Source organism: Phaethon aethereus (assembly GCF_964289735.1).
Source record: "Phaethon aethereus genome assembly, chromosome: 2".
Taxonomy (NCBI): Eukaryota; Metazoa; Chordata; class Aves; order Phaethontiformes; family Phaethontidae; genus Phaethon; species Phaethon aethereus.
This window is the reverse complement of record NC_138582.1, coordinates 60,102,365-60,128,897: the sequence shown is the minus strand read 5'-3', so window position 1 is coordinate 60,128,897 and position 26,533 is coordinate 60,102,365. Positions and strand designations below refer to the sequence as shown.

The 26,533-nt window shown below is 40.1% G+C and overlaps 1 protein-coding gene across 1 annotated transcript in view; it reads right to left on the bottom strand.

Moving 5' to 3' along the window:
- CEP192 (centrosomal protein 192) overlaps positions 1–26,533 on the bottom strand; it is a gene marked incomplete at both ends in the record, with an annotated part of 79,622 nt that overhangs the window by 36,573 nt on the left and 16,516 nt on the right. The window contains 13 exons of the mRNA XM_081996640.1: positions 3,972–4,064; positions 4,190–4,329; positions 5,575–5,638; positions 5,842–5,985; positions 6,976–7,101; positions 8,570–8,800; positions 11,811–11,959; positions 13,599–14,490; positions 17,952–18,123; positions 20,241–20,367; positions 20,478–21,519; positions 24,065–24,195; positions 26,229–26,352. Coding sequence (XP_081852766.1) covers positions 3,972–4,064; positions 4,190–4,329; positions 5,575–5,638; positions 5,842–5,985; positions 6,976–7,101; positions 8,570–8,800; positions 11,811–11,959; positions 13,599–14,490; positions 17,952–18,123; positions 20,241–20,367; positions 20,478–21,519; positions 24,065–24,195; positions 26,229–26,352 — 3,435 coding nt within the window. The remainder of the gene's footprint in view (positions 1–3,971; positions 4,065–4,189; positions 4,330–5,574; positions 5,639–5,841; positions 5,986–6,975; positions 7,102–8,569; positions 8,801–11,810; positions 11,960–13,598; positions 14,491–17,951; positions 18,124–20,240; positions 20,368–20,477; positions 21,520–24,064; positions 24,196–26,228; positions 26,353–26,533) is intronic.

Below are 26,533 nucleotides of genomic sequence, written 5' to 3'. Positions count from 1 at the left end.
GGAGGCTTGGTTACTTATTTTAAGGGAGTAAACATTTCTACAACATACAATACAATTTGGGTGTGCATCTACTGTACATACAGTTCAGACAATTCAAATGCACCTGGCACCTTCAGAACTTTCACATAATCCTGCACTACTTAAACTCTTCTAAAAATTTGGACTATAATACAAATACCTCTAAAAGAGGAATCTTAAGACATCAACTGTGTATACAACGCTGAAGGGGCCACAAACAGATTTAAAACACTTAACAGAAGTACCACATGGCAACAGTACACCACTAGTGAAGTAACATCACCATTCTCAACAGTGTTACCAACGATTACTGGTATCAGTTAGTATCCAATATCATCATGTTAATGTGGCATTTGTGATACTTACTAGTCATGCATCCTATTTCCACGGCCTGTAAGTCATGGAAACTACATATAAGCCATGCCATTGTGTAAGGTCACAGGGCCATGTCTCCTCAGCTCAGAAACAATACAATAGGATGGGAAAAATTTGGAGAAAACAGCAGTTTTAAGAGACATGTAAAGGCTTATGTACAAAGAAAACTGGGGGTCCTTATCATAGAATAGTTTGGGTTGGAAGGGACCTTTAAAGGTCATCTAGTCCAACCCCCCTGCAATGAGCAGGGACATCTTCAACTACAGCAGGTTGCTCAGAGCCCTGTCCAGCCTGACCTTGAATGTTTCCAAGGATGGGGCATCTACCACCTCTCTGGGCAACATATGCCAGTGTTTCACCACCCTCGTTGTAAAAAATTTCTTCCTTCTACGTGGTCTGAACCTACCCTCTTTTAGTTTAAAACCATTACCCCTTGTCCTATCGCTACAGGCCCTGCTAAAAAGTCTGTCCCCATCTTTCTTAGAAGCCCGCTTTAAGTACTGGAAGGCTGCAATAAGGCCTCCCTGGAGCCTTGTCTTCTCCAGGCTGAACAATCCCAACTCTCTCAGCCTGTTCTCACAGAAGAGGTGTTCCATCCCTCTGATCATTTTGGTGGCCCTCCCCTGGACCCTCTCCAACAGCTCCATGTCTTTCCTGGGCTGAGGGCTCCAGAGCTGGACGCAGGAGTCCAGGAGGAGTTACTCCAAAGTGGAGTAAAAGGGGAGAATCACCTTCTTTTTTGGCCACGCTTGTTTTGATGCATCTCAGGATATGGTTGGCCTTCTGGGCTGCGAGTTCACATTGCTGGCTCATGTCCAGCTTTTCATCCACCACTACTCCCAAGTCCTTCTTGGCAGGGCTGTTTTCAATCCCTTAAACCCCCAGCCTGTACTGATACCACCGCTTGCCCCAACCCAGGTGCAGGAGCCTCCACTTGGCCTTGTTGAACCTCATGAAGTTCACACAGGCCCACTTCTCAAGTTTGTCCAGGTCCCTCTGGACAGCATCCCATCCCTCAGGCATGTCAACTGCACCACTCTGCTTCGTGTCATGTGCAAACATGCTGAGGGGGCACTCGATCCCACTGTACATGTCATTGATGAAGACAGTAAACAGTACTAGTTCCAGTACAGATCCCTGATGGACACGACTCATCACCCATCTCCATTTGGACGTTGAGCTGTTGACCACTACCCTCTGGATGCGACCATCCAACCAATTCCTCTTCTACCCAACAGTCCACCCATCAAATCCATCTCTCTCCAATTTAGAGAGAAGGGTGTTGTGGGGGACTGTGTCAGAGGCCTTACAGAAGTCCAGATAGACAACATCTGTAGCTCTTCTGTTATTCACTGATGTGGTCACTCCATCAGAGAAGGCCACTAGGTTGGTCAGGCAGGACATGCCCTTGGTGAAGCCATGCTGGCTGTCTTGAGTCACCTCCCTGTCCTCCACATGCCTTAGCATAGCTTCTAGGAGGATCTGTTCCATGATCTTCCCAGGCACAGAGGTGAGGCTGACAGGTTGGTAGTTCCCAGGGATCTCCTTTGTACCCATGTTAAAATGGGTGCAATGTTTCCCTTTTTCCAGTCTCCAGGGACTTCACCTGACTGCCAGGCCTTTTCAAATATCATGGAGAGTCATTTGGCAACTACATCAGCCAGTTTCCTCAGGACTCTGGGATGCATCTCATCAGGTCCCATAAACTTAAGTATGTTCAGGTTCCTCGTGTGGTCTCGAACCTGTTCTCTTAAAGTGGGAGGGACTTTGCTCCTCCAGTCCCCATCTTGCAGGCCATGCCCTTGAGAGGTGTGGGAAGAGAGATTGCCAGTGAAGACTGAGGCAAAGAAGTTGTTGAGACCTCAGCCTTCTCTTCATCTATTGTTACCAGTCTGCCAGTCTTGCTCATCAAGGGGCGTATGGTTTCTTTAGCTTTCCTTTTCTGGCTGACATACCTGTTAGAAGCCCTTATGATTCTTCACATCCCTTGCCAAGTTCAGCTCCAGACGCGCCTTAGCCTTCCTGACCCCATCCCTACACAAGCAGGCATTGTCCCTGTTACTCTTCCCAGGACACCTGTCCCTGCTTCCACTGCCTGTGCATTTACTTCCTGCCCTTTAGTTTGACCAGCAGGTCTCCACTCAGCCATGCCAGTCTCTTGCCTTCCTTTCCTGATTTCTTAAACCTGGGGATCAAGAGCTCTTGCGCTTTGTGGAAAGCAACCTTAAAGACCTGCCAGCTCTGTTCTGCTCCCTTGTCCCTTATGGCAGTTTCCCAGGGGGGCCTACCGACTAACTCCCTAAAGAGCTGGAAGTTTGTTTTCCTAAAATTCAGGGTCCCGACTTTACTCTTCATCTGACCCATATCCCTCAGGACTGCGAACTCCACCAATGCGTGATGAGTGCGGCTCAGGCTGCTTCCAATCTTGATGTCACCAATTACCTCACTTAAGAAGTTATCCTCCATGCATTCCAGGAGTCTCCTGGATTGCCTACAGCTCACTGTGCTACTTTTCCAGCAGATGTCAGAGTGGCTGAAGTCCCCCAGCAGGATGAGAGCCTGCGAGCATGATGCCTCCTGTAGTTGGAGTAAGAAGTCTTCACCAACAGACTCCCCTTGTTTGGGCAGTCTGTAGTAGACACCAACCATAAGTCTTGCTTTGTTGCCATGGTCTCTAATTCTTACCCATAAGCTTTCAACCTGCTCATGGCTATTCGTCAGAGGCAGCTCTTCACACTCTGTCCATTTCTTGATGTAGAAGGCAACGCCTTTCCCCTCCTTCTTTACCTGTCCCTTCTGAACAGCCTGTAGCCATTAATAGCTGCACTCCAGTAGTGGGATTCATCCCACCAAGTTTCAGGAATGGCAACTAGGTTGTAGCTTTTTAGCAGCATGGTGGCTTCCAGCTCCTACTGTTTGGTTGCCCATGCTGCATGCATTGGTGTAGAGGCACTTCAGCTGGGCTGTCGGCAGCATCACCTTCTTAGAGGAACACCCCTTAATTCATTTGACGTATTTCACTGGCGTTTCCCTGTCGGCTCCTATTACCTCAGGAGCCCCCAGCTTATCTCCCTAAGACTTCAACTGTGCTGCAGTGTAGCCAGCACATCTCAAAGCAACAGGCTGAGGGCCCTTGCTAGCACCCCGTCCCTCTAGCCTTGGCATGTCATCCCACAGCTTGTCACAGGCTTCCCCCTTCAAATCTAGTTTAAACCTCTGTCAATAAGACCTGCCAGCTTGTGAGCCACAACCTTCTTCCCCCTTTGAGAAAGGTGAATCCCATCTGACGTCAGCAAGCATGGTGCTGTGTAGGCCATCCCATTATTGAAAAACCCAAAACTGTGGCAGTGACACCAGCCACAGAGCCATGCATTAATAGACTGGCCCCATCTGTTTCTTCCAATGTCACTGCCTGCAACTGGAAGGACAGAGATAAAAATAACCTGTGCTCCAGATTCCCTAATGTAAACCTTTTCTCAAACCACACAGTGAATCTAGCATTGCAAGGCTTGGCTCTAGCTTCAATACAACATTAACAGCACAAAACTCATGATTTCAAGAGGAAGAAGCCAACCTACCTTAACTTTCAAATATACACCAATGTTTCCAGCATTTTTCAATGGCAGCTGCTGTTTGGCGGTGGAACCCACACTAGCAGACAGATACATTGTCTGGAAAACGTAAAGAAGTGTGTATGTATGTATATATGCATATATAATAAAACTAAACATTACAAAAGAAGCAGGCTAGGAGAGACACACTATTATTAAAACACATTTCATAAATACATGCAAACCTGTAAGTCCTTTGGAGCATGTATCCTTGCTGTTCCAGCTCTTGCTCGGAGGGGAATACTTTTAATTACACTGCTAGGTCCTGGACTATCCACTTCCACATCAACTCTTGCCAAGAATTCATCTGCTGGACCCAAGGAATCTAGGAACAATTCCATGAGTAACAAAGGCAAGCAAGTCTGCTAGCAGCAAAGGACATTCCTATGGATGCATGTCTCACTTCAGCTACTGTCCAAACTTAACACATTAATGTTGTGGTAACATTAACAGAAACTCTCCCCATTATCCCAGCAACATTTTTTTCTTTTATTTAAAGTCTCTCAGGATTTTATTTAAGATTTTTACCTTTCTGTCAAATGTGGCTGGAATTGTCCTTAAAGCAAACAACAAAAACATCCTATACTAGCCAAATTAGTTGATATATGTACTCTCTACTGCTTGGTGTCGTGGTTTAGCCCCAGCTGGCAACTAAGCACCACGCAGCCGCTCGCTCACTCCCCCTCCCACAGTGGGACAGGGGAGAGAATTAGGAAAAACCTCGTGGGTTGAGATGAACACGGTTTAATAGGACAGAAAGAAAGAAGGGAACAATAATGATAATACCAACAAAGGAATGTACAAGAACAAGTGCGGCCCAATACAGAAATTGCTCACCACCCCGTGATCGACAGCCCGTCCCCGAGCAGCGATTTCCGCCCCCCGGCCAACTCCAGTTTATGTACTGGGCATGACATCGGATGGTAGGGAATATCTCTTTGGCCAGTCTGGGTCAGCTGTCCCAGCTGTGTCCCCTCCCAGCTCCCCGTGCACCCCCAGCCTGCTTGCTGGCAGGCCAGCACAAGAAGCTGGACTGTCCTTGACTGCTCAGCAACAACCCAAAACATCAGCACATTATCAACAGTTCCTCATCCCAAATCCAAAACACAGTCTCACACTGGCTTCTGTGAAGAAAACCAGCTCTATCCTGGCTGAAACCAGGACACTTGGGAAGCCAGAAAAACTCTGGCTTTTTGGAAGCCAGAGAAATTAGAAGAGGTTTCTTCCAATTTCTTTTCTACTTTGCAACCAGTGCAGTGTTGTAATCAATGATGATTTAATTCCCTCAGAAAAAGGAGTAAAGCAAATTCCACACATCTTGCAGTAGCTAACCGCTTCGTACAGCTTAATAGTGAAGTATAAATACCCCTGTTAGCATCTAAATGATTAAGACATGGAAGTATTCCACCTCCTTCAGTTATGAAAACTAACACGATATCCAAAATATTAGGACACAAACCAAAGATGGAATATTTGATTTCAAATTTGCAGCCTGTTCCTGCAATTCTAAGACATGCATACACTAGAAGTCGAATTTGTTTTAGCTGAAACGAAAATCAAGTTGCTATACCTGAACAAGAAATTTGTTTCTTAGGTGCATGGAACAGAACCCAAACTGTTAAAGCTTCCGGATCCTGAAAAAGAAATTGGTAGACTCATCTTATGGCGGGGAATTACTGAAGAGAAAAAAAAAAAAAATTAAATAAAGCTAGCAACAAAACTCTACTGCTCGAATAGGTAGACCCCCCAAAAATCATTACTGTCAACCCAGATATTCACAACCATCATTTCAGACAGCAAGTAACAGGAAGAATCAGACAACTACAAAACTACTCACTTGCCCATCATAGCTTGCATGTATCACATGATTTACGACTGACGGAGCTGGTATCTGAGAAACTGCATCTGTTTGAAGTGATTGTTCATTAGAAGCATTAACTGGTTCCTTGGAAAACGTGAAGCAACGCCAAGCTACTGCATTCTGTCAAAGAAATAAAACATTAAAAGTATTAAATCTCTTATTGTCACTAGCAATAATGCTGACAAAGCTGATAAATACGAGGCAATCTCTGAACAATCTAAGCAGTTTGGAAAAAAACAATCAAAGATTAGCCTGTAGTTTCAGTCAGTATGTGATAATCCAGCAAATCCTCTAAAAATAGTCAGAAATCCTTCTGCAGTAAAGGAGGCAAGCTGGAACTGTTTAGTTTAAGCCTTCAGGAAGTTTGGCTGTTCAAGACCAAAACTCACTAGTCATTAAGATGACCATCCAATCCTAACATAAGGCCAGTCCTTTCTTGTTCCCCACATAAGGAAACAAGACCAGCCCTTCCCACAGCAGAAAACAGCAGCAGCCTAGCCAAAAATCTGAAATTTCCATTGCCACAGAGAGATGCAGAGGAGCATACTGTAGCCTATAATACAGGCTATTATTTTCTAGCGTGAGACAAAGGAGATAGAGTGAAGAATCCTGCTCTTGCTCCTGCAGAGGAAGAGAGAATATGTTAAACTTGCTACGAAGAAAGTTTGCCTGCTTGTTTGAACAGTCAACTGTTCCACTTGAACAGTGGACTTCTCGGAGGGAAGGATTAAGCAACCCAATCCTTTCGCTATCTGCTGCCCTGTGCTATCAAATCAGGCAACACAGAGGCAGCAGTCCATGGCTGGGCTGTGAAAAGCTGGGGGGGGGGGGGGCAGGAAAAAAAAAAACCAAAAAATTAAACCACTAAACAAAACCCCACACCTATCCCAGAAGCATTTTTGTTGGTACCTTTACCATGATAGCTGAATCAGATTATCACCCTGCAAAAAGAAAAAAAAAAATTTCCTGCCTAACCAAAGATTTCTTGGGAATCTTACATCTAGTGTCCAGGGTATATTTCTTAATGACACATAATATAAAGTGTTTTGGTATTATATTTCATTACCACAAGAAGTTAACTTTCACATACAGGAAGTTTACTGTACTTACAGCATTAATAATAAGTCTAATCGGCACAAAAGCATGGGTTTTGTTGATAAGTTTTAGTGGAAGAGCTTTCCAACTGCCAGAAGTCAAGTCACCAAAATCCAGATAATCTCTCTTTCCTGTTTCCACCTGGTTTTAAGGAAAAGCAGAACTTCAAAGGAAGGATAAAGTCCTAAAACTTATCTAAAACTTTACTGTTTTGGACTCCAAAATACACTACCATACAAAAGCACCAGGAAAATAAGGACATTATTCAACTATTCCATACTCTTAATGCTATACCCACATACAATACACACCTCCTACCTGAGGTAGGAGGAGTCTAAGAAATGTTTCCTTTGATATCAAAAAGGTTTACACTCAATTGGCTATCTCCCACATATTTTGCCTCAGTCAATTAAGACAATCTTAGTGCAATATTTATCCACTAAAACCCAGTACACAATCAAATTATTTTGGCTAATTTAAAATAAAAATAAATCTAAACTATGATTATTGCTAGCAAGTAAGAAATGTCAGGTTTAGATCATTAAAATGTCATTTTAGCAAGTTAAAAGTTAAGAAACAAAGTAGTTAACTACTAGAGAGTAGTTAATTTTTGTTAGCAGTGTCATGATCTGCAGCAACATACAGCATTTATTTGGTACTTTTTCCAATCTGAGGAATATAACAAGACATGCAGAGATAGAGAATAAGGTTTAATTTTAACTTAAACATGAAGCAAGTTTGAATGAACTGTACCATAAAGAACATGGAGAATGATGGATTTTGCCAAACTATGTATTAAAAAATGCATTAAAAATTAAATCAAAATTTATGGAAGAAGCATTATAAATTATATTCATTCATGTGTATTCAACTAGAATATCATTACTTTAAAACATATACTTAGCCCAAAGCAAGTTAACAGACCACCTTAAAACGGAAAAAAATTGTTAGCTGTGGTTAATGGCTGAAAATTTTACTTTTATCAGCAATGTCAGAGTATCATATAATTTTTTCAGTCACCTCCAAAAGTACCATTAAGCCCATTTCTGCTTGTCCATACTCTTTACATTTAGGACTACATAAAGCCAGATTTAATTCTTACCATCATACTGTCTCCCACCTGGTTGTTTTTCATGGTACGAAACAAGACAAAGTATTTTATACATCCACTTACTTTTAATTTTTATTTAGTCCAAAATAGGAAAACATTCTCTACAACCATAAATAAGCTGAAGGTAATAAGAAACCAAGACAAAGCCTACTTGATGTAAAAACTAAAGAAATCCTTACAACTGGAAATAAATGCTTTTTGTTGCATTTTAATGCCCAATGGTATCCAACATAGCAGATACTTAGAAAGCATTAGATGTTTAAGATCTCATCCAGTCTTTTAATAATGAAAAAGTAATACCTTTTAATTTATTTTTTTCAGCCTAGTTATAGGCTTCTCATAAACATTCTCCTATATTCCTTCCCCACTCCAAACATACGAAATTCCAGGTTCCTTTGAGGAACAACCTAGTGCTCCTGTTCTTTTCCAGTGACATTAAACTATTCGTAAAATCCCCACCCCCACAAAATAAACCCAACACAATAAGCAGCTACTTACCTCTAAATTAGGATTTTCAGCGACTGCTGTCAGAACTACCCTACTTGCCAAAGCTTCTGCCTGAACAATTGTCTCGGCATCTGCAGAAACCGGCCAAGATGAAACATTGAGAATACACTGAAAGATCCCCGAATGACAAGGTAAGAAAAGTATTTTCAGATCATTGGTAGAATAGGATCCTACGATGGTTTTGTTCTTGAAAACCAGACATTGATATTTCACAGGATCCATCTGAAAAACAAAATGTCTGTCACTTTCAACAGGCCTCTTGCCAGAGGACAGCTTCTTTCAAACTAGCACATTTATCTGGTGCCACTGCTCAGCAGTGGTTTGTATATCTTTTGCTTAATATTAATTACTGCATCTTCATATTCATGCCCCACTTCCATCCCACTCAACTGTGGGCATCTTCTTTTAATTTAAAGAGTTAGATAAGTCAGTCTGAAAGTTGCTGGGGTTTCTTCCCAGCATCTAGTGAGAGATTAACACTGGGATTATAGTATTTATTATATTTGAAACTGAATTCAAGTCATTGTGCCCCTGTACTCGGCACTAGTGAGGCCGCAGCTTGAATACTGTTTTCAGTTTTGGGCCCCTCACTACAAGAAGGACCTTGAGGTGCTGGAGCGTGTCCAGAGAAGGGCAACGAAGCTGGTGAGGGGTCTGGAGCACAAGTCTTATGAGGAACGGCTGAGGGAACTGGGGTTGTTTAGTTTGGAGAAGAGGAGGCTGAGGGGAGACCTTATCGCTCTCTACAACTACCTGAAAGGGGGTTGTGGCGACGAGGGTGTTGGCCTCTTCTCCCAAGTAACCAGTGATAGGACGAGAGAAAATGGCCTCAAGTTGCGCCAGGGGAGGTTTAGATTGGATATTAGGAAAAATTTCTTCACTGAGAGGGTGGTCAGGCATTGGAACAGGCTGCCCAGGGAGGTGGTGGAGTCACCATCTCTGGAAGTGTTCAAAAAACGTGTGGATGTGGCACTTCAGGACGTGGTTTAGGGAACACGGTGGCGCTGGATTAATGGTTGGACTTTATGATCTTGAAGGTCCTTTCCAACCTAGTGATTCTGTGATTCTGTGAATTCTTAAGTAAAACTCTGATTTTTGAGAAAGAACAGCGGCAAAATAAACAAAGCCAATTCTGCTTGGTGCTTTCTGCCCTCAAAGATGGGAGGAAGAATTATGGTGGAAGCCTAATGGAAAGGTCAGTGGATGGAGGTCACCAGTACATCCTAGCGCAGGATTTACTTTCTGTTGCGAACATATTCATAATCTTCAAGCAGAAGAGACAGACTGCAAGTCACACTCAGTGTATCTCAAAGTTAACCTGACTGAAAAAAGTGAGTTTTAATTATATTGTGCAACAAACAAATTACATTTATGTATTTGTTCATGGAAACAACTGAAAATGGGACTGACAACTATAAAGTAATTTAATGAAAAAAAAAAAAATCACTTCCTGGTACAACAGAATATCATGTTTGAAGAGCTGCATAAGAGCCCCATGACATTGAGTGACTAGAAAAATCTTAACTCTCATATACACACATGTATATATACATACACACAGAATTGTGGTTTGGTGGTTTTTAAAGAGGAAACATTCAGAGAAAAGGAGAGCAAAACTACAATTCATACTCCTGGAGAGACACGTGCTATGTCTGCTGGAAAAAGATACCTAAGGACGGATATGATAAGGATTTTTAAGACTTACAGGCAACAATATATAAGTGAATTTATATACCATTGTTTTTTGGTAATAAAGACCATCAAACAAAACCAGTGAGAACCAGATTTTAAAAAGGAAAAAAGTAGTACTGCATAGAATCCACAACTGAACTGAACTGTGGACAATACTACAGAATTTCAAAAGATTAACTAGATAAAGAATAGTCCATCAAAAACTAGTAAGAACAGAAAAAACATCTAGCTCAGAAGTTCCCAAGCATCGAAGTGCCAGAAGCTCAGAGTATACTATGCTTGTTCTGCTGTTATATTCTTCTCTACTAAGAGTATTCATCAGTAAAGGAAGTTAAAGTATACTGATGGACCTTTAATCTAACTCATTCTTAAGTTCTTGAGACCTTTTACCTCTGGAACTATTATTATGATGCCAGGAGTAGACAGAATTTAACAAAATTAAAGGGCAAGATGCCCAAACTATGGCCTACAAGCTACACTGTCCTGGTTTCAGCTGGACTAGAGTTAATTTTCTCCATAGAAGCTGGTGTGAGGCTGTGTTTTGGATTTGGGATGAAAATAATGTTGATAACGTGCTGATGTTTTGGGTTGTTGCTAAGCAGTCGGGGACTGTCCAGCTTTTCATGCTGGATATTTCCTGCCAGGAAGTGGGCTGAGGGTGCACAGGGAGCTGGGAGGGGGCACAGCCAGGACAGCTGACCCAAACTGGCCAAAGAGATATTCCATACCATATGACATCATTCTCAGCATATAAAACTGAGGGAAGAAAAAGGAAGCGAGGGACGTTCGGAGTGATGGCATTTGTCTTCCCAAGTAACCATTACGCGTGATGGAGCCCTGCTTTCCCGGAGATGGCTGAACACCAGCCTGACCATGGGAAGTGGGGAATGAATTCCTTGTTTTGCTTTGCTTGCGTGCACGGCTTTTGCTTTGCTTATTAAACTGTCTCTATCTCAAACCACGAGTTTCCTCACTCTTACTCTTTCGATTCTCTCCCCTGTCCCATCGGGGCGAGTGAGCAAGTGGCTGCATGGTGCAGGGTTGCCACTTAGTAAGCAGCTGGGGTTAAACCATGACATACATATAACCCAAAGAATAACGCATCTAGTTTGAAGCCTGCTCCAAATATTTGTCATTCTCTGTCACGCAAGATCTCCCAATTTCAAGAAAAATGAGAGCAAAGTACACAAAATGTTTTAGCAATAACAGTCCTCAGCATGGATGCTTTCTTTTCTAGAGCGGACTTTTCTTGCATACGAAGGTAGGAGTGAATAAGCGGTGAATCCAAACCTACTACACTTTACGCACGCAAAACAATTCTACAAGTCAATCCTGTCATGTGGCATTTACCTCTCTACACCTACTTGTTGGAGTAGGTCAAGTGGCCTGGCTGAAAGAGGGTAGCACTGCTTTTGTGCACAGTAACTATAAAATGGGAAAAAATTACAAATCTCTACAGAGGGCTGTAATTTTACATACAATCTGGTAAGATTACAGCATTGTTCCTACAGCTTTATTAAAAAAAAAAAAAACACCTTACCTTTTCCCCATTAACTGAAACACTGAGTATTCCAATGCTGACCTGCAACCACCGTTCAGTTGGATTAAAAATGCTAAGAACCGTCTGTGATGCAATTCCCACGCAACAGGCATTAGGGAACTTCAATTCTTCTGGTACTTTCACATGTCCTTTGGAAGAAAATATGCTCATGTTAGTTCCAAGTACCCAGAAAGCAAATCAGCACTCAGGCAACCACCGTATCAAGTTTATAAACTCATTTGACGACTGCTTCATTATGGGAAGGAAATGTTTGACAGTTTTCATTAGAACGTTTTCCACAAGCCTGATACTCAGAATGTCAATCAATTGTTTCTAATTTGCATCTTATTTGGAGTTCTACTATCATGAACAAAAATACTTATGGAAATAACACCTCCCATGCAGACACTAACCCACAAAGCATATCATATAAAACACTCAGTGTTCACAATTTAATCAGTACTAACCCAATTCAGAAAATGTGAATATCAGTATTACAACATCTTTAGAACATTTACACTGACCACAAGGAAAATCTTTTTTTACCGGAGTATTACTGTTACCTTAAAAGTTGTTTGGTCATTTTTTGCTACAGAAAATACTGAGTACTCCTAGAGTAGATTTTTGCTGTAGAAGTGCAGTCATCAAAAGTTATCACCAGATCAAAAAGAAATCCTGCTTCAAATATTTTACTTTCAGGAAGTCCTTACTTCCAAAATATTAAAAATAACTTTTTCAAAGTAATTGCAGCATAATAATGACAACTCACAGCTCAAATGAAGGTAAGAGCTCTCTGGCATGCTGAGGATCTATCTTCATTATATCCAGAAACCCACTAATGGGCAGTCATGTCAAATTAAAAAATTTGATTTCTCAGTTAGAGAAATCACCTGACGTAGTTTTAGTTACTTGAGCAACAAGTTGTTGTGGTTTTTTTAAGCCACACACTGTTGTTCCCCTCCAAAAAAAAAATTTAGCACAAGTATGAAAGTGAAAATATAAACCAAGACTAGCATCACTGGAAATTAAGTTCAAAAACTTAAGTTTGCCAAAAATCAAGTTTAGACTACATAGATACTCAGAGTTCAAACACATGTACAAAATCCTAGAAATTATGTATTTTAAAAACAGGCAAAGAGTAAGATTGTTCAAATTTTACTGTTTTTAAATGCACTAACAAGATCAATGATTTTGAACAATCAATAAACAGAAAATAGCTTATAAACTGTCACAAATTCAAACCTTCAACCCCACTAGCTTGCCATTTCATCTGAAAGAATTAGCCAGAAAAAAGTATAGCAAATAAACAACTAAAGAGATCATAGGTTAAAAGTCATCTTTAAAATGAAACACTTCATTTGCATTGCTTAGGTTTAGAGCTAAGTCAAGATACAGAGAAAGAGCAGAAATTTCCAGAGTATGACTTGTCTTGCCTAGCATAAACTGCTGCTAGGATTTCTCTTCCTCCTATGAAAGACAGTTCTAGATCCTCTAAACAAACACAAAACCACTGAATGCTGAAGAAGAATGCAGAAATTGTTCCAGATTATGAAAAATTTATTTTAAGACCATTAAGGGGACTATAAGAATAGCCACTGAATTCAGAGAACAACATTAAAAAAAGAAAATTAGTAATACCTTTTTCTAAAATGACAAAGCTTGCATAAAGAATAACTGTGGTTACACTTAGCAATCATCTTAATTTTATTTACTATAATATTAGAATCATCACTATCACCATTCTTGTCCACAGCTTTATTTTAAACACACACTAAAAAACACACTTACCAATACCAGGTGACTTCAGCAACTCCCACTCATTTCTACCAGCTCCAAGAGGTTGTCCAGTACAGGATTTTATGTTTAAGATATTCTTGTTCCAGGAAAAAGACTGTGTATTACAAAGTGAAGCTGCACCCAAAGAGCCAGGACCAATATTTGGACCTAAAGGAATTCCTGCCATAAGTGGATTCTCAACATGTCCTGCTGGGATACCAGAACAAGGAAGCCCTCCTGGAAGACCAAAACCTGCAGAGCTGCAGCCATGAAACTGAGACAAAACTGTATTTCCAGTAGATGGTATATTTCCCAGATGCTGTTGTGCAAACGGAGTTGTTGCAAGAGAACGTTCTGTAAGCAGTGTAGGAACAGAAGAAATTGCTTGACTCTCAGAGGTAGTGACATGGGATTTAAAGCTTGAAATAGGAACATACTGTTCAGCAGATGAGTTTTGACTGAATGGCATGTAAGTGCTTAATCCAGGATACACCGGTAACATATTCAAGGAAGGCAATCCTTGTCTCTGTGCTTTGCTTGTTTGATCCTGCCACACTTCTTGCGCATCAACATTAACAGAAAGTGGCTGAAAGATGCAGAATTTACTTGGTAAAGCCGATTTAACATGGTCTAGCTCTTTGTGACTTGCTGCTACATTTGAAGGAATAGATGCGTGCTGCTTTTCGTTCTTTGGAAAACCTTCTTTGGACAGTTCTTGACCCAGTACATCATCAAGTTTTCTTTGAAGAAGTTCTTTTTCTTCTGATTTCTGGGCAATACTAAGCAGTGCTTCATTTCTATTTCTTTGACATGGGTGGTCTTCTAGATTTTCATTTTTATGTTCCTGCGAAGGAGTTGGGCTGGCTCGAATTATTGTTGTGCTCAGTTCACTAGCATTTTCACCCTAGTAAACAAGTGTAATATGCAGTATTACAAATTTTAGAATATTTATAATCACTCGGTAACAAGTGATTGCTTTTACATCACTTCCCTGCCCCCCACTTCACTTATTAAACCATCTTTATCTCAACACACAAGTCCTCCACCCTGCTCTGTTCCCCTTCCAATTCTCCCCTCCATCTTGCTGTGGGGGGAATGAGTGAGAAATGTGGGGGGCTCAGCCACCAGCAGGGGTCAACTCACCACACTAATACAAGAAGAAAGGTCTGATCTCTGAAGTTACCACCAACTAAAAGAGTTTCCACAGAGCCAAAATTGTTGACTTCCTATGATTTTATAAAGCCAATCTATGGGAAAGTAACTGTACTATAAAAAAAAAAAAACACAACAACAAATGGAGCAGATTCCTAATCTCATTGACTGGTTCACAGACATTATTATTCTAAAAAACCAGAGACCTGCAGTGAGTTGTCTTATTTATTGTGTTTGGATCCAATACCAGGAAGATTTTCACATTTAAAAATGCATGAATCAATCCTAAATAGCAGCATCCAAGTATGGTATAGATTATTTCCGTCAGTATTCTTTACGACTTTCTGGAATGCAAAGGTGCTTACTAAGGTCTAAGTTTCTTTTAACAAAAAATGAGAACCCCCAACTATTAAGAGTCCACTAACAAAAAGGTGATGTGATTAGGTATCAAATCTGTACTTAGGCTTCTTAGTAAAAAGGACCTAGAATCAGAAAGTTACAGTAACATCATAGCAGACAGATTCTTTGAGAACAAAAACACTGAAGACATACTTGCCAGCTTTTTAAGAAAAAAAAATTAAAAATCAATGGCCCTGAACCAAATCATTAATCAAAAAAGGATTAAGTTTAAGATGCATGAAAATGCACCTATACAAACACTTTCTTTGTGCACACACACAAAGTAATCAATCCCAAAGACCTTCCATTTTGGCAGGTATGTATGGCGTAGGTGGAATGAGTGCATCTCATCCTCAGAGTCTTGGGATTTTTGTACTTATAAATCAAACCAAGAGAAAAAGAAGTACGAACCATAAATATGCGTACACACAAATGTGTTTCAAGGTATCCCCTATTGAGTTAGAGTGTCAGGAGCAGAAGTGATTACACCCTCTCATGCACTGTTGTAGCTACTAACAATAGCATTGGCCCTAATCAGTGCAGGAGGATTCACCATGGAAGAACCACGCTCCCACAACTGGCATGATACTTGGCAGTCTTCACAGTACAGTGGACAGAACTCCAGCTATCTCCCCTACTGACCTGAAAAATGGAAGTGTTCTTTAGATGTGCTACAAAGGTTAATTTTTTCTTGTGAAGTACATCCAGATCACAGACTCCATTTTCAAAAATGGAGTTTCAAAATAATTTTTAAAAGTTTCAAAACCAAAACTAGACAGTGTGGTATCAAAGCAATCAGACATCAGCTCAGGACACGTGTACCTAGAGGACTCTGACAAAGAGCACTACACAAAAGGGTGAGGAGTATCAACAGTGTAAAGCAATTGTTCAGCTTAAGTAAATAGGACTTGGGAGGCAGGGAAAGGCATGTGAAAAAAGGGTAAAGAACTATAAAGCAGTTGTTCAGATATTGTTGTAGAAAAAAGTAAGCTGCAAGTTACAATCCTTTAAAAAGGGCATTCAGGGCAGCTGCCTGAGGTGAGATGGCTCACCAGGCCAAATCAACCAAACAAGAAATAAAAAAAATATATATTTTTTAAATCATGCACCTTTGACAACCTGACCCTAGTGTTAAAGGGAGAGGGCTGGTTAAACAGTTTGTGCTTTAGGAAGTATTCATATCTGAAGATAACACCAATACAAACACTCTCGTTGTCTGTAAGAAGCTGCAAGCAAGGGACATGAAAGTGGCTCTTAACAAGTACAAATAAGATGAAGATACCTCGGTCTGTCTCTCAGTGTAAAAGATGACTAACCCAAAAGAATAAATTAACACTGCAGCCTTATAAATGGGACTTATAAATGTGCTCATAACACAAATGTAAAACTTTGGTGAAGTACTTGAGGATCTCCTTGCTAAACTACCCTGGGGAACAAAGACTACTCAAAGAGTAACACCTCTTCAAAGCAAAGGGACAAACTAGTAGGCAGCCAGCTATATCAAAGCATCAAGAGCCACCTGTTTGCATGAGATGACAGGAATCGAGAACATTTCAAACATGAAATACACCCAAAAGCGGATGCTATGCCAGCACTGACTGCAAGCAAATACCCATTTAAATTTGCTCTTGGGTGCCTTCCTGCAGGACTGCAATTCCCACTGGAAACATCAAGATGGAAAAGAACAGATACTCCCTGTGTAACTTGAGCAACTAGACCTAGAAAAAAATGGGCTATAGGCCAGAAGACACACTTCTGTCTTCCAGATGCTTTCAACATGAAGGAACACTGGCTGCTGGTGTTCCTATAGGAGGAAGAGAAGGCTTCAATAAGCTTTCAATAGCCACCAGTCCTGAAAAGCCTCACCCTCTGCAAATGAAAAAAAAAATGTATAGCAGAGAGCATTTCTATTTCCTGTGTTAGAGGAATCCACAACTCAAAGATATTACAAAATAAATGTAACCACTCAGATTTACACAGACATGGATGCAGTCAGGGAGGCTCTTCAGCTTTTGTTTGTTTGGTTTTTTTAAAGTTCCATCCACATTTCCACACACTTTGGAAGGGGGGAGGCGTAACAGAAAGATTCCATGGGTTCCAAGGAACCTGTGGACTTAGATAAAAGAATCCAATTATCTTAATCAGCATAAGATTGCAAGTCTGAACAAAAGTTTCATTCTCAGAGTACACTCTTTGCTAAAGCAGTAAGAACAGTCAGAATGACTGTCAGAAGTAGAAAATGGTAACTTCAGTCCTGAAAAAAGAAGTTAAAGCTGAAATACATATTTATAAATGTTTCTCCAAAAAAAAAAAAAAAAAACACCAGGAAAAATATTCTCCTAACAGCTGCAGATGAGCAGAAAGGGAGCCTCAGGGCTGATGAAATCAGACCTAGATCCTACAAACTACTACTGGAATACTGCACTGCATTCCAAGAACAGAATGACTTAACAAGCAATTGAGGGGAAAAAGAAAAAAAAAAATCAAGGGGGAAAATGCACCAACTCTAACTTTTGAAAAAAGTTAGCAGTTCTTTGATTGTTCTACTATGTTTATATTCATTAGGGTTTGTGCATTTAACACAATTTATTTCAGAATTTAAATTTCTGAAACTCAGGAGTAGGGGAGAAGCAGAATACCTTTTCCCTATGCACAGCTTATTCCAAACTGTTCCGAAACCTTTAAGGCTTTTCTAATTTAGAATTATTTTGACCATTTACCAGTTTGGTTTTGGGGTGAGGGAGACGTATTGTTTTGTTTGTTTGTTTGTAAGAAAGGGAATTACTACATATTTAGAGTTCAATATTTTCTTACCCAGTATGTCTCCGGATTATGTATTAAAGCTGTGTTCTTAAGGGTACTGTCAGATGCAGAGACATATGTTAATCTGCTCATGCTAGGACTTGAGAAAACTGACTGAGGTAGTACACTCTCTTTGCAAGAAGACCCTTGATAATGTGACGTGCAAGTAAAGTCAGTTTCAGACCTGAAAAACAGATTCAAAGCATGTCAGCATTAGAATATATTTATAAAGCTGCCCCCAAGAAAAATCAATGCTACAGGTTAGCTATACTATTCTAAAAATCAACTTACTTAGCCTTTCTGTTTAGTACAGTCAGTAGAAATGAGAAATCATCTCTCAGTTAACCCTTAAAAGTTCTGGCTTTGTTGTACATAAAACTCATTTTCATTAGATATAAATCCATAAGGCAAAGCATCAGAGTTCCACAACTGAACTCAGATGCTAAGGCCACAGAAACAACACAACAACTTATTAAAAGAAAAAAGGTGAATCAATATACTTGTATCTAACTAGATGCAAGAATGTCAGATGAAATCATTCAACATCCCAGGCATCACACAATAATATTTCCTATACTGTATTCCACTGCTGAGATTCTCTTCATTTCACACACCTGAAACCACAGGATCTCTCACTGCTTTGTCAAGTATGAAGAGATAACATGAAAACAATTAAAGTCACTGTCAATTTTAACTGTAAATCCCAATGTCTATATAACGAGCTTGCAAAAATACACATACTTCTGCAGATTTTATCTTCCAAGAAATGCCACACAGCCTGTAATTCTAATATCATAGACAACACACTAACTGTAGGTAAATATCCAACAGTGAACTTAAAAGTTAAGGCAAAGAAATCAGCTGCCTCCTCTTCTTATGAGAATGTATATAGCCACTGGCTACTGGCCACGTTTATATGTTTAAGACTACACAATCAACTTCATTGTAATCTTATAGTTTATATAACACTTATTGTTATGGGAGCTCATTTGAAAAACATTGCCCTTTCAGTTGCTAAGAAGAGCCTTAAAACTTAGACACAAGTTGCAGTTTCAAAATATGAAATGGTCAAAAACAATACAAATATTTCTACCCATTCTCTCTCACAACAAGCAGTGGTATGAATCAGAGAACCAAACTAAGTGAAATACTTATAAGTTTAAAAAACACATCTTCACTGCTGGATGAAAAGCCGGACATGAGCCAACAATGTGCGCTCACAGCCCAGGTGGCCAATCGTATCCTGAGCTGCATCAAAAGCAGCATGGCCAGCAGGTCGAGGGAGGGGATTCTGCCCCTCTACTCCGCTCTGGTGAGACCCCACCTGGAGTCCTGTGTCCAGCTCTGGAGCCCTCAGCACAGGAAAGACATGGAGCTGTTGGAGAGGGTCCAGAGGAGGGCCACAAAAATGACCAGAGGGATGGAACACCTCTCCTGTGAGGACAGGCTGAGAGAGCTGGCATTGTTCAGCCTGGAGAAGACAAGGCTCCAGGGACACCTTATTGCAGCCTTTCAGTACTTAAAGGGGCTTCTTAAAAAGATGGGGACAGACTTTTTAGCAGGGCCTGTAGCGATACGACAAGGGGTAATGGCTTTAAACTAAAAGAGGGTAGGTTCAGACTACACAGAAAGAAGAACTTTTTCACAATGAGAGTGGTGAAACCCTGGCCCAGGTTGCCCAGAGAGGTGGTAAATGCCCCACCCCTGGCAACTTTCAAGGTCAGGCTGGACGGGGCTGTGAGCAACCTGCTCTACTTGAAGATGTCCCTGCTCATTGCAGAGGGGTTGGACTAGATGGCCTTAAAAGGTCCCTGCCAACCCAAACCATTCTAGGATTGGTCTATACAATGTCAAGTTTAGTTATCATATAATTAACATCACAAGCCCCAAAATAGCTTTATTTGTAATACATTAATTACACTAGAACAACAATTAATAAATATGGGATTTTATAGCTCCATCAACACAAAAGTTTTAGGTATCTGAGGTATATGACTAGCTAAGAGGCTGAATAGTTTGTACTCTTGCATTACTGGATAATCCTGAGCAGAAACAGCAATGTTCTTATCCAGCTTCACTGTCTCAGACCAGTGAGGAAAATACAAAGTTAGCACTTGCTTAAGACTGCTTCCCCATACACATGATAAAAGCAAACAGAAAGCTTAGTCTAAGAGTGAAGCCTCAGCCTAATAGACATTTTCTATAAACTGAGATAAATGACAACATTCAAACTAAAACTTGATCCCTCAAAAATCCTCACAAAGCATTAATAATTCTTATAACCTGCACCAAGAAATTTACCCTGAAAATGCTGTTCCAGAAGTCTCACTAGGAGAAGAGTGAATTAGTGGTGAAGTTGAAGGTCTGAAGCTATACTGCTCATCCTCCAGAGGCTGGAAGTCACATTCAGGTAGAATGGATTTATGCTCTGGTAAATAAACAGAATTTAATAACAGTATTTGTTTAAGCACAGGGAACAAGTCTACTGTCAGGAAAAGCCTTTTCAACAACTGGTAACATCTATATAGGCTTGCTTACCAGGACTTTTCTGGGAAGTTGGGGAGAGCTTCTCAAAAGTTACATGTTTCACATTCCCACCGCAAGCAGTACTGGCATCTTTGTTTCTCTTCTCTATTTTTGCATTTTGCGTCTTTTCATCATTGTTCAATTTCTGCATTGGCTTTGCTTTTGTAGGACTTACTGAGACGTATTTACTAGATTGCTTGGCAGGTTTTAAGTTGCTGAGTAACAGAGTATTTCCTGTACTTCTCTCCACCAAATCATTACATGGTTCAGGAACAACATCTGTTGCTTGATTTACTGTTTCTGTGTCTCCCCTAATACAGCATCTACTAGTGAGATCATTGGTCTGGTATGCATGCAGACTTTTCTGTGCCACTTCCATTTTTGCTCCTAAAGGAATTCCACACATCTGTGCTTCACTTCCAGTAGGTGAGGTTTGGGTATCAAGCGTATCTGATCCAAGATCAGCATTCACTGACTGTAGATGTTTACTCTTTACTAAATCTGACAACTTTTCTGCATATTTAACACTATTTGCCGTTACGTGTTCATGGTTGGGAACACCAGACAGATTAGTGAAATTCTGAGTATTGTTTTCTTCATTAAAATAATCCAGAAATTGCTTCTCTGTTTCTTGCTGCTTGCCATGATTATTTGTAAACTCTTCTGCAAGAGTATCCTTATTTTTATCTTTACCCAGTAAAAAGGTATCAGGCATAAGGTTCTGGACGGATGCTTCATGTTGCACAGTACTCTCATATTCACTTTCATGTCCGATCTCATCTGTTTTTTTGAGGTATTTTTCCATATCAAATGCACTATTTTCCACTTTGCTGGATAATACCTGATTAGCAGACAGTTCCATCTCTTTAACAATGCCAGGAAGGAAACATGTTCTTTTACTTTTATTAGAGAGTGCCATCATCATAGCAGCTAGCTGGGAAGGATCATCACTGGAGGAAGCATTAGCAATAGCAGATGCAATTGTGCTAATACTCAGGACAGAGTCAGAATGATTAGATAAGCTGTCTTCAAACTTTTCTTTCTGAATTCCATCCTACAAAAAACCAAAAGGAGCTAAGCACCAAATTAAGAAATTTTTGTTTAGTATTTGTTTTGTGTGTTTTGTTTGTTTGCTTTAATTATTTTGCATTTCAGTGTATGGTAATATAGTAACATTTCTAGTTGTCACATTTTTAATTGCTTCTCAAGGAGGAACACTGCATTGCCATAATTCTCACTGCACTGACATTTTAAAGTCTACTCCACAGGTGGTTTTTTTTAAATATTAAATAAAGATTGCCTGCTAGGAAGCCTTAGTTCCTGTAAAACTTTACAAACCCTAAAATGTTTTAATTCACTTGAAAGAACTGGTAGTAAAATCCTATTGGGAACAAACAGCAGAGAAGAAGCTACCATGACCAAACACACCGTATCTTTCCGATTAATTTTAAATCATCTGCCTCTCTACAAGGCAGAAAGCTATTTCTACAGTTTTCTCTAACACAGGTCTGATTTCTTCTTTAGTTTTCATGCTGGCTATTCTTAGAAAAGGGCATGGAATAACTAGACAGTCATGTCTAGACCACAATCTCTTCCCACCTCTCAAATACATGTACATTCAGGAAGAACAAAAAATATCTGTGCTCCTGTAGATATGCATGTATGTCTTCATCAGTCTTTTTATGAAGCTGTTGTGAAGCATGGAGCAGATAAGTAGACCATGACTGGACTGAAAACTGGCTGAACTGCCAGGGTCAAAGAGTTGTGATCAGTAGCACGAAGTCCAGCAAGAGGCCTGCCACTCACTAGTGGAGTACCCCAGGGATCAAGATGAGGGACAGCCCTGTTCAACATCTTCATTAATGACGTGGATGATGGGGCAGAGTGCATCCTCAGCAAGTTCGATCACTGTACAAAATTGGGAGGTGTGGCTGATACACCAGGAAAGTGGGCTGTCATTCAGAGGGACATCGACAGGCCAGAAAAACGGGCTGAGAAGAATCTCATGAAGTTCAAAGGGAAATGCCAAGATCAGCACCTGGGGCAGAATAACCCCATGCACCTACAGGCTGGGAACTGACCAGCTAGAAAGTAGCTTGGCAGAAAAGGACTTGGGAGCCCTGGTAGACATAAAGTTGACCATGAACGTTGCCCCACCAAGGGCACCGATGTGCCCTCGTGGCAAAGGCTGCCAACACCATCCTGGGCTGCAGCAAGAAAGAGTAGCCAGCAGGCATTGGGAGGTGATCCTTCCCCTTTACTCAGCACTGGTGCAATCACATCTGGAGTGCTGTGTCCAGTTATGGACTCCCCAGTAGAAAAGAGACATGGACATACTGGAAAGTGTCTGGTGAAGGGCCACAAAAAGGAGTAAGAGCTTGGAGCATCTGTCATATGAGGAGAGAGCTGGAATTGTTTAGCCTCAAGATGACAAGACTCTGGAGGAAATCTTATCAATGTGTATAAATACCTGATGGGGAGAGGAATGGGGTGGAGAGAAGTAAAGAACATGGACCCAGACTCTTCTCTGAGGTATCCAGTAAGAAGAAAGGAGGCAATGGGCACACTTTTAAATGTGTTTAAATGGAATTTCCTGTAAGGAGAAGATATTCAAAATGTGACTGGACTTTGATCAACCTGTTCTATTTGACCTGGCTTTGAGCAAGAAGGGATGGACTAGATGATCTCCAGGAGTACCTTCTGACCTCAACCATTCTGTGATTTGTCTGTGCTTGAGAACATTTTACCACCTGGATCAGACTGAGGGTGACCTAAACTCGTACAAATTGCGGGTAGGGCAGATTAGAATCCGGATATGCATTATCAAAACCCCAAATTACTCATTTTGTTTCTAGAACAATAGGGATAAGGATAAATAAGAAAGAAAAGCAGTTATGGCAGTACATAGTCAGATGAGCAATGCAACCAGTCCTTCTGCATTTAAGTCTGCAGCTTTCATCATTTTATCTGCTAAACTAAGTCAAACTTGCTAGCTACTGATTCCTTTCAGTGACCATGTAGGAGAAGGGCTGCTTCTGTAACTGAATGGGCCTGGATGTGTTCTGCCTGATCAGAAAAAGAACATGACATGTTAAGGCAGAGAAGGTAGGTGTCTAGTATCACCAAACTGAAAATACACCTTTTTCAGACTTACACCATATTGATATTCTTGAATTTTATCAAGTAAAAGACTTTATTCAGATGCTAAAGACAAATTGTTTCATTTAAAAAAAAAAAAAAAACACAGAAGGGGAAGACATAGCTGAAATTCAGAAACTTGATCGCAGAACAGCAATCGCCTAGGAATCTCTGAAAAACTATGGGCTGACAGACCAAGCAACTCCGAAAGTAAAGTAGGGAGAAAAAGGAATATGAGATGAACATAGTAACACCTGTCTCACTACAGGATCATGGCATTCTAATGAAACTATCCTAACAAACAGTGGCACCTGCTAGGATTCAAATGATCAATATAAAAAGCAGTAAGCTGATATGAAAGTCCAAATTTCGCCGTATTCAAAGGATCAATAATAACTGGAGTTATTTGAATTTTGTTCAAGTTCATAGTTGCACTTAATAGAAAAATACAAGAGAAATACCTTTGTTTTACTTTTGGTAGCAGCTTCTGCATTAATGCTTTTATGTATTCCAGCTGAGGTATCCACCCTATGCCATGCATCTTCACAGCTAGTATAATTTGCATGTTCTTTTGTTTGTGCTTCTAAGTCATCTAAGAACAAAGAAAAAGACAGAGAAATAATTTACAGTAAGTAAATTGTCTAAACACCTGAATTCTTGGAATACACATGCTCCCTTAGAAAAAAAGAGCCGTTATAATGGCACAAATGCAAATACTGCAAGCATCAATTGTTTCCTGTACAGTACTCAAAGTTTACATTCAAGTCACAACATTAGCTGGCATTATGAATACCATGCTCACACTCTTCAAATGTTATTTTCAGGTAGCTTATCATATTAGCATAAGCTAAACAAACCTTTTCACAAAATGGTGTTTGCAAGATGATATGAACATAGACCAAACTGCAATAGAAAACTAGAAGTGTTAAATCTGAATAGAGCCAACTTTCATATGCTGGAGACACGGTTTGACTAAGGTAGATAGCAGTAAACTGGTGATTTTGAAGGATTATGTTTAGCAGGGACAGGTATGTTTCTGAAACCATCAAAACCATGAATAATCCTGATTAGGAGAGCAAACCCAAACTAGGAGGTATTGTTCATATGAGATCTAGAGGCTACCATTTCAACAAATGAGTTCCTGCTTGAAGGAAAACATCTGGACTCCCTAGAACACTAAAACCAACATTTAAAGATGTTCTGACCAGTGAGAAAACAAGTATGAAACAACAAACATCTTTGGGATTTGTGGGTGGCATCGGTTTTTTTGTTTGGTGGTTTTGGGGGATTTTTGGGGTTTTGTGTTTTGGGTTTTTTTTTTCTTTGTTTCTTATTTTGTTTGGTTAGTTTTTTGCATTTTTTTTTCCCCCTTTACTTTCGTTCTTATAGTAGATATTTGGGGTTTGGATATACTTCCTCTCCATCTGCTGCTACTTAAGCAGGAATTGCATACTGGTATTCCTGATAAAGATTATTATTGCCAGTACTACTGAAAATCAGATGGCAGTAATTATTAATATCTTGGCCACAAAGTGACTCAAATACCTACTTTCTCTAGCATTTATAGCAACCCTCATATCAAAAGAGCTACAGGGCACATTTGGGTATTTTTCTATTATTCAAAGCAACAATTATAAACTATAATTTAATTAAACAGATGTCATGAACTCAATGAACTCCTGGTATTTTTTGACAAAAATCCAGACTACTGAATAGTGAATTTAAGCATGCTAACACTAGATTTAAAAAAAAAACAATAATCATTAGAGACCATTTACAAATATTTGCAAGGTCCTAGCCTGAGGAAAATTACAGCTGTAAAGCTGTTTCAAGGAAGTGGGCCCCATAAAAGCCTGATGGATATTTTTCACCAATGCAAAAAAGTATTTAAGTCACTGCACTAACTGTACAAGCAGGTTCACAAAGTTCTACCAAGAGCGGTAGAGATGCTTTAAAATGCACTCATCCTTTCCTAAACATACCTTATTAAGTTGATAGGCATATATATATGCACCAAAATGTGTGCTGTGATCTTTACATATAAAATTTTGGAAGAATCTCCTAAATTACTACATTAAGTTAAGCAGATATCACGGGAGTGTAATTGTTGGTTTTTTTCAAAGATGGTAGGAAAAAACGTAGACTATGTTTTACGCACACACTGTCAGCTCAGCTATAACCTGAATTTTTTTCCTTCCTTCCTTCCCTATATCCTCTATACCTATATGAGCAAACAGCCCAATTTCCTGACATTTTGTTGGTTGGTTGGTTGGTTTTTGGCAACACATTTATACAGCTTTTTCAACAGGAAAACTCTGAACAGACTTTAATTATTACAAAACATTCTGGTAGTTATCCAGTATCTGGAAATGCTGAAATATCCAAGAAAATTTAGGGAAGTACTTGATATTAGAATGTTCTCTCCTCTAAGTGTTTAGGTTCAGTGCTTTTCTAGGGGAAGGGAGGGTAGAGGAGGTGCTCAGAACTAAAAAGATATTTGGTGAATGAAAACTAGAGTCTTTCTATCACGGATTACTCTTAATAGTCTTTAATAGCTATATACAAGTAATTCTTAACTACTGTTATAACCACTGTCTAGGGCTGACCCTTCTGTTCTATAATTACCTGGAAACACCTCAGACAACTGCGAAATCTCTTGGCCGGTGTCACCTCCTGATGAATCAGATTGCCTTAGCAAAGCAACAGGTTGCCTTTTCTTCGGAGATGTAATATAGTAACCGAAAGATGGCTATAAAAAAAAAAAATGACCAGGAATACAGCATGAGTAAATTTAATCATTAATAAATAAGTTCAGTGGACTTGCAAAGCAGTTTCAGTCACAGTGCCTCCCCAGTTGGTGTTTGGCTCTCATACCACTGAGAAATAACATATACCTCCTAGCATTGCAAATGCCGAATCCAACTACATAC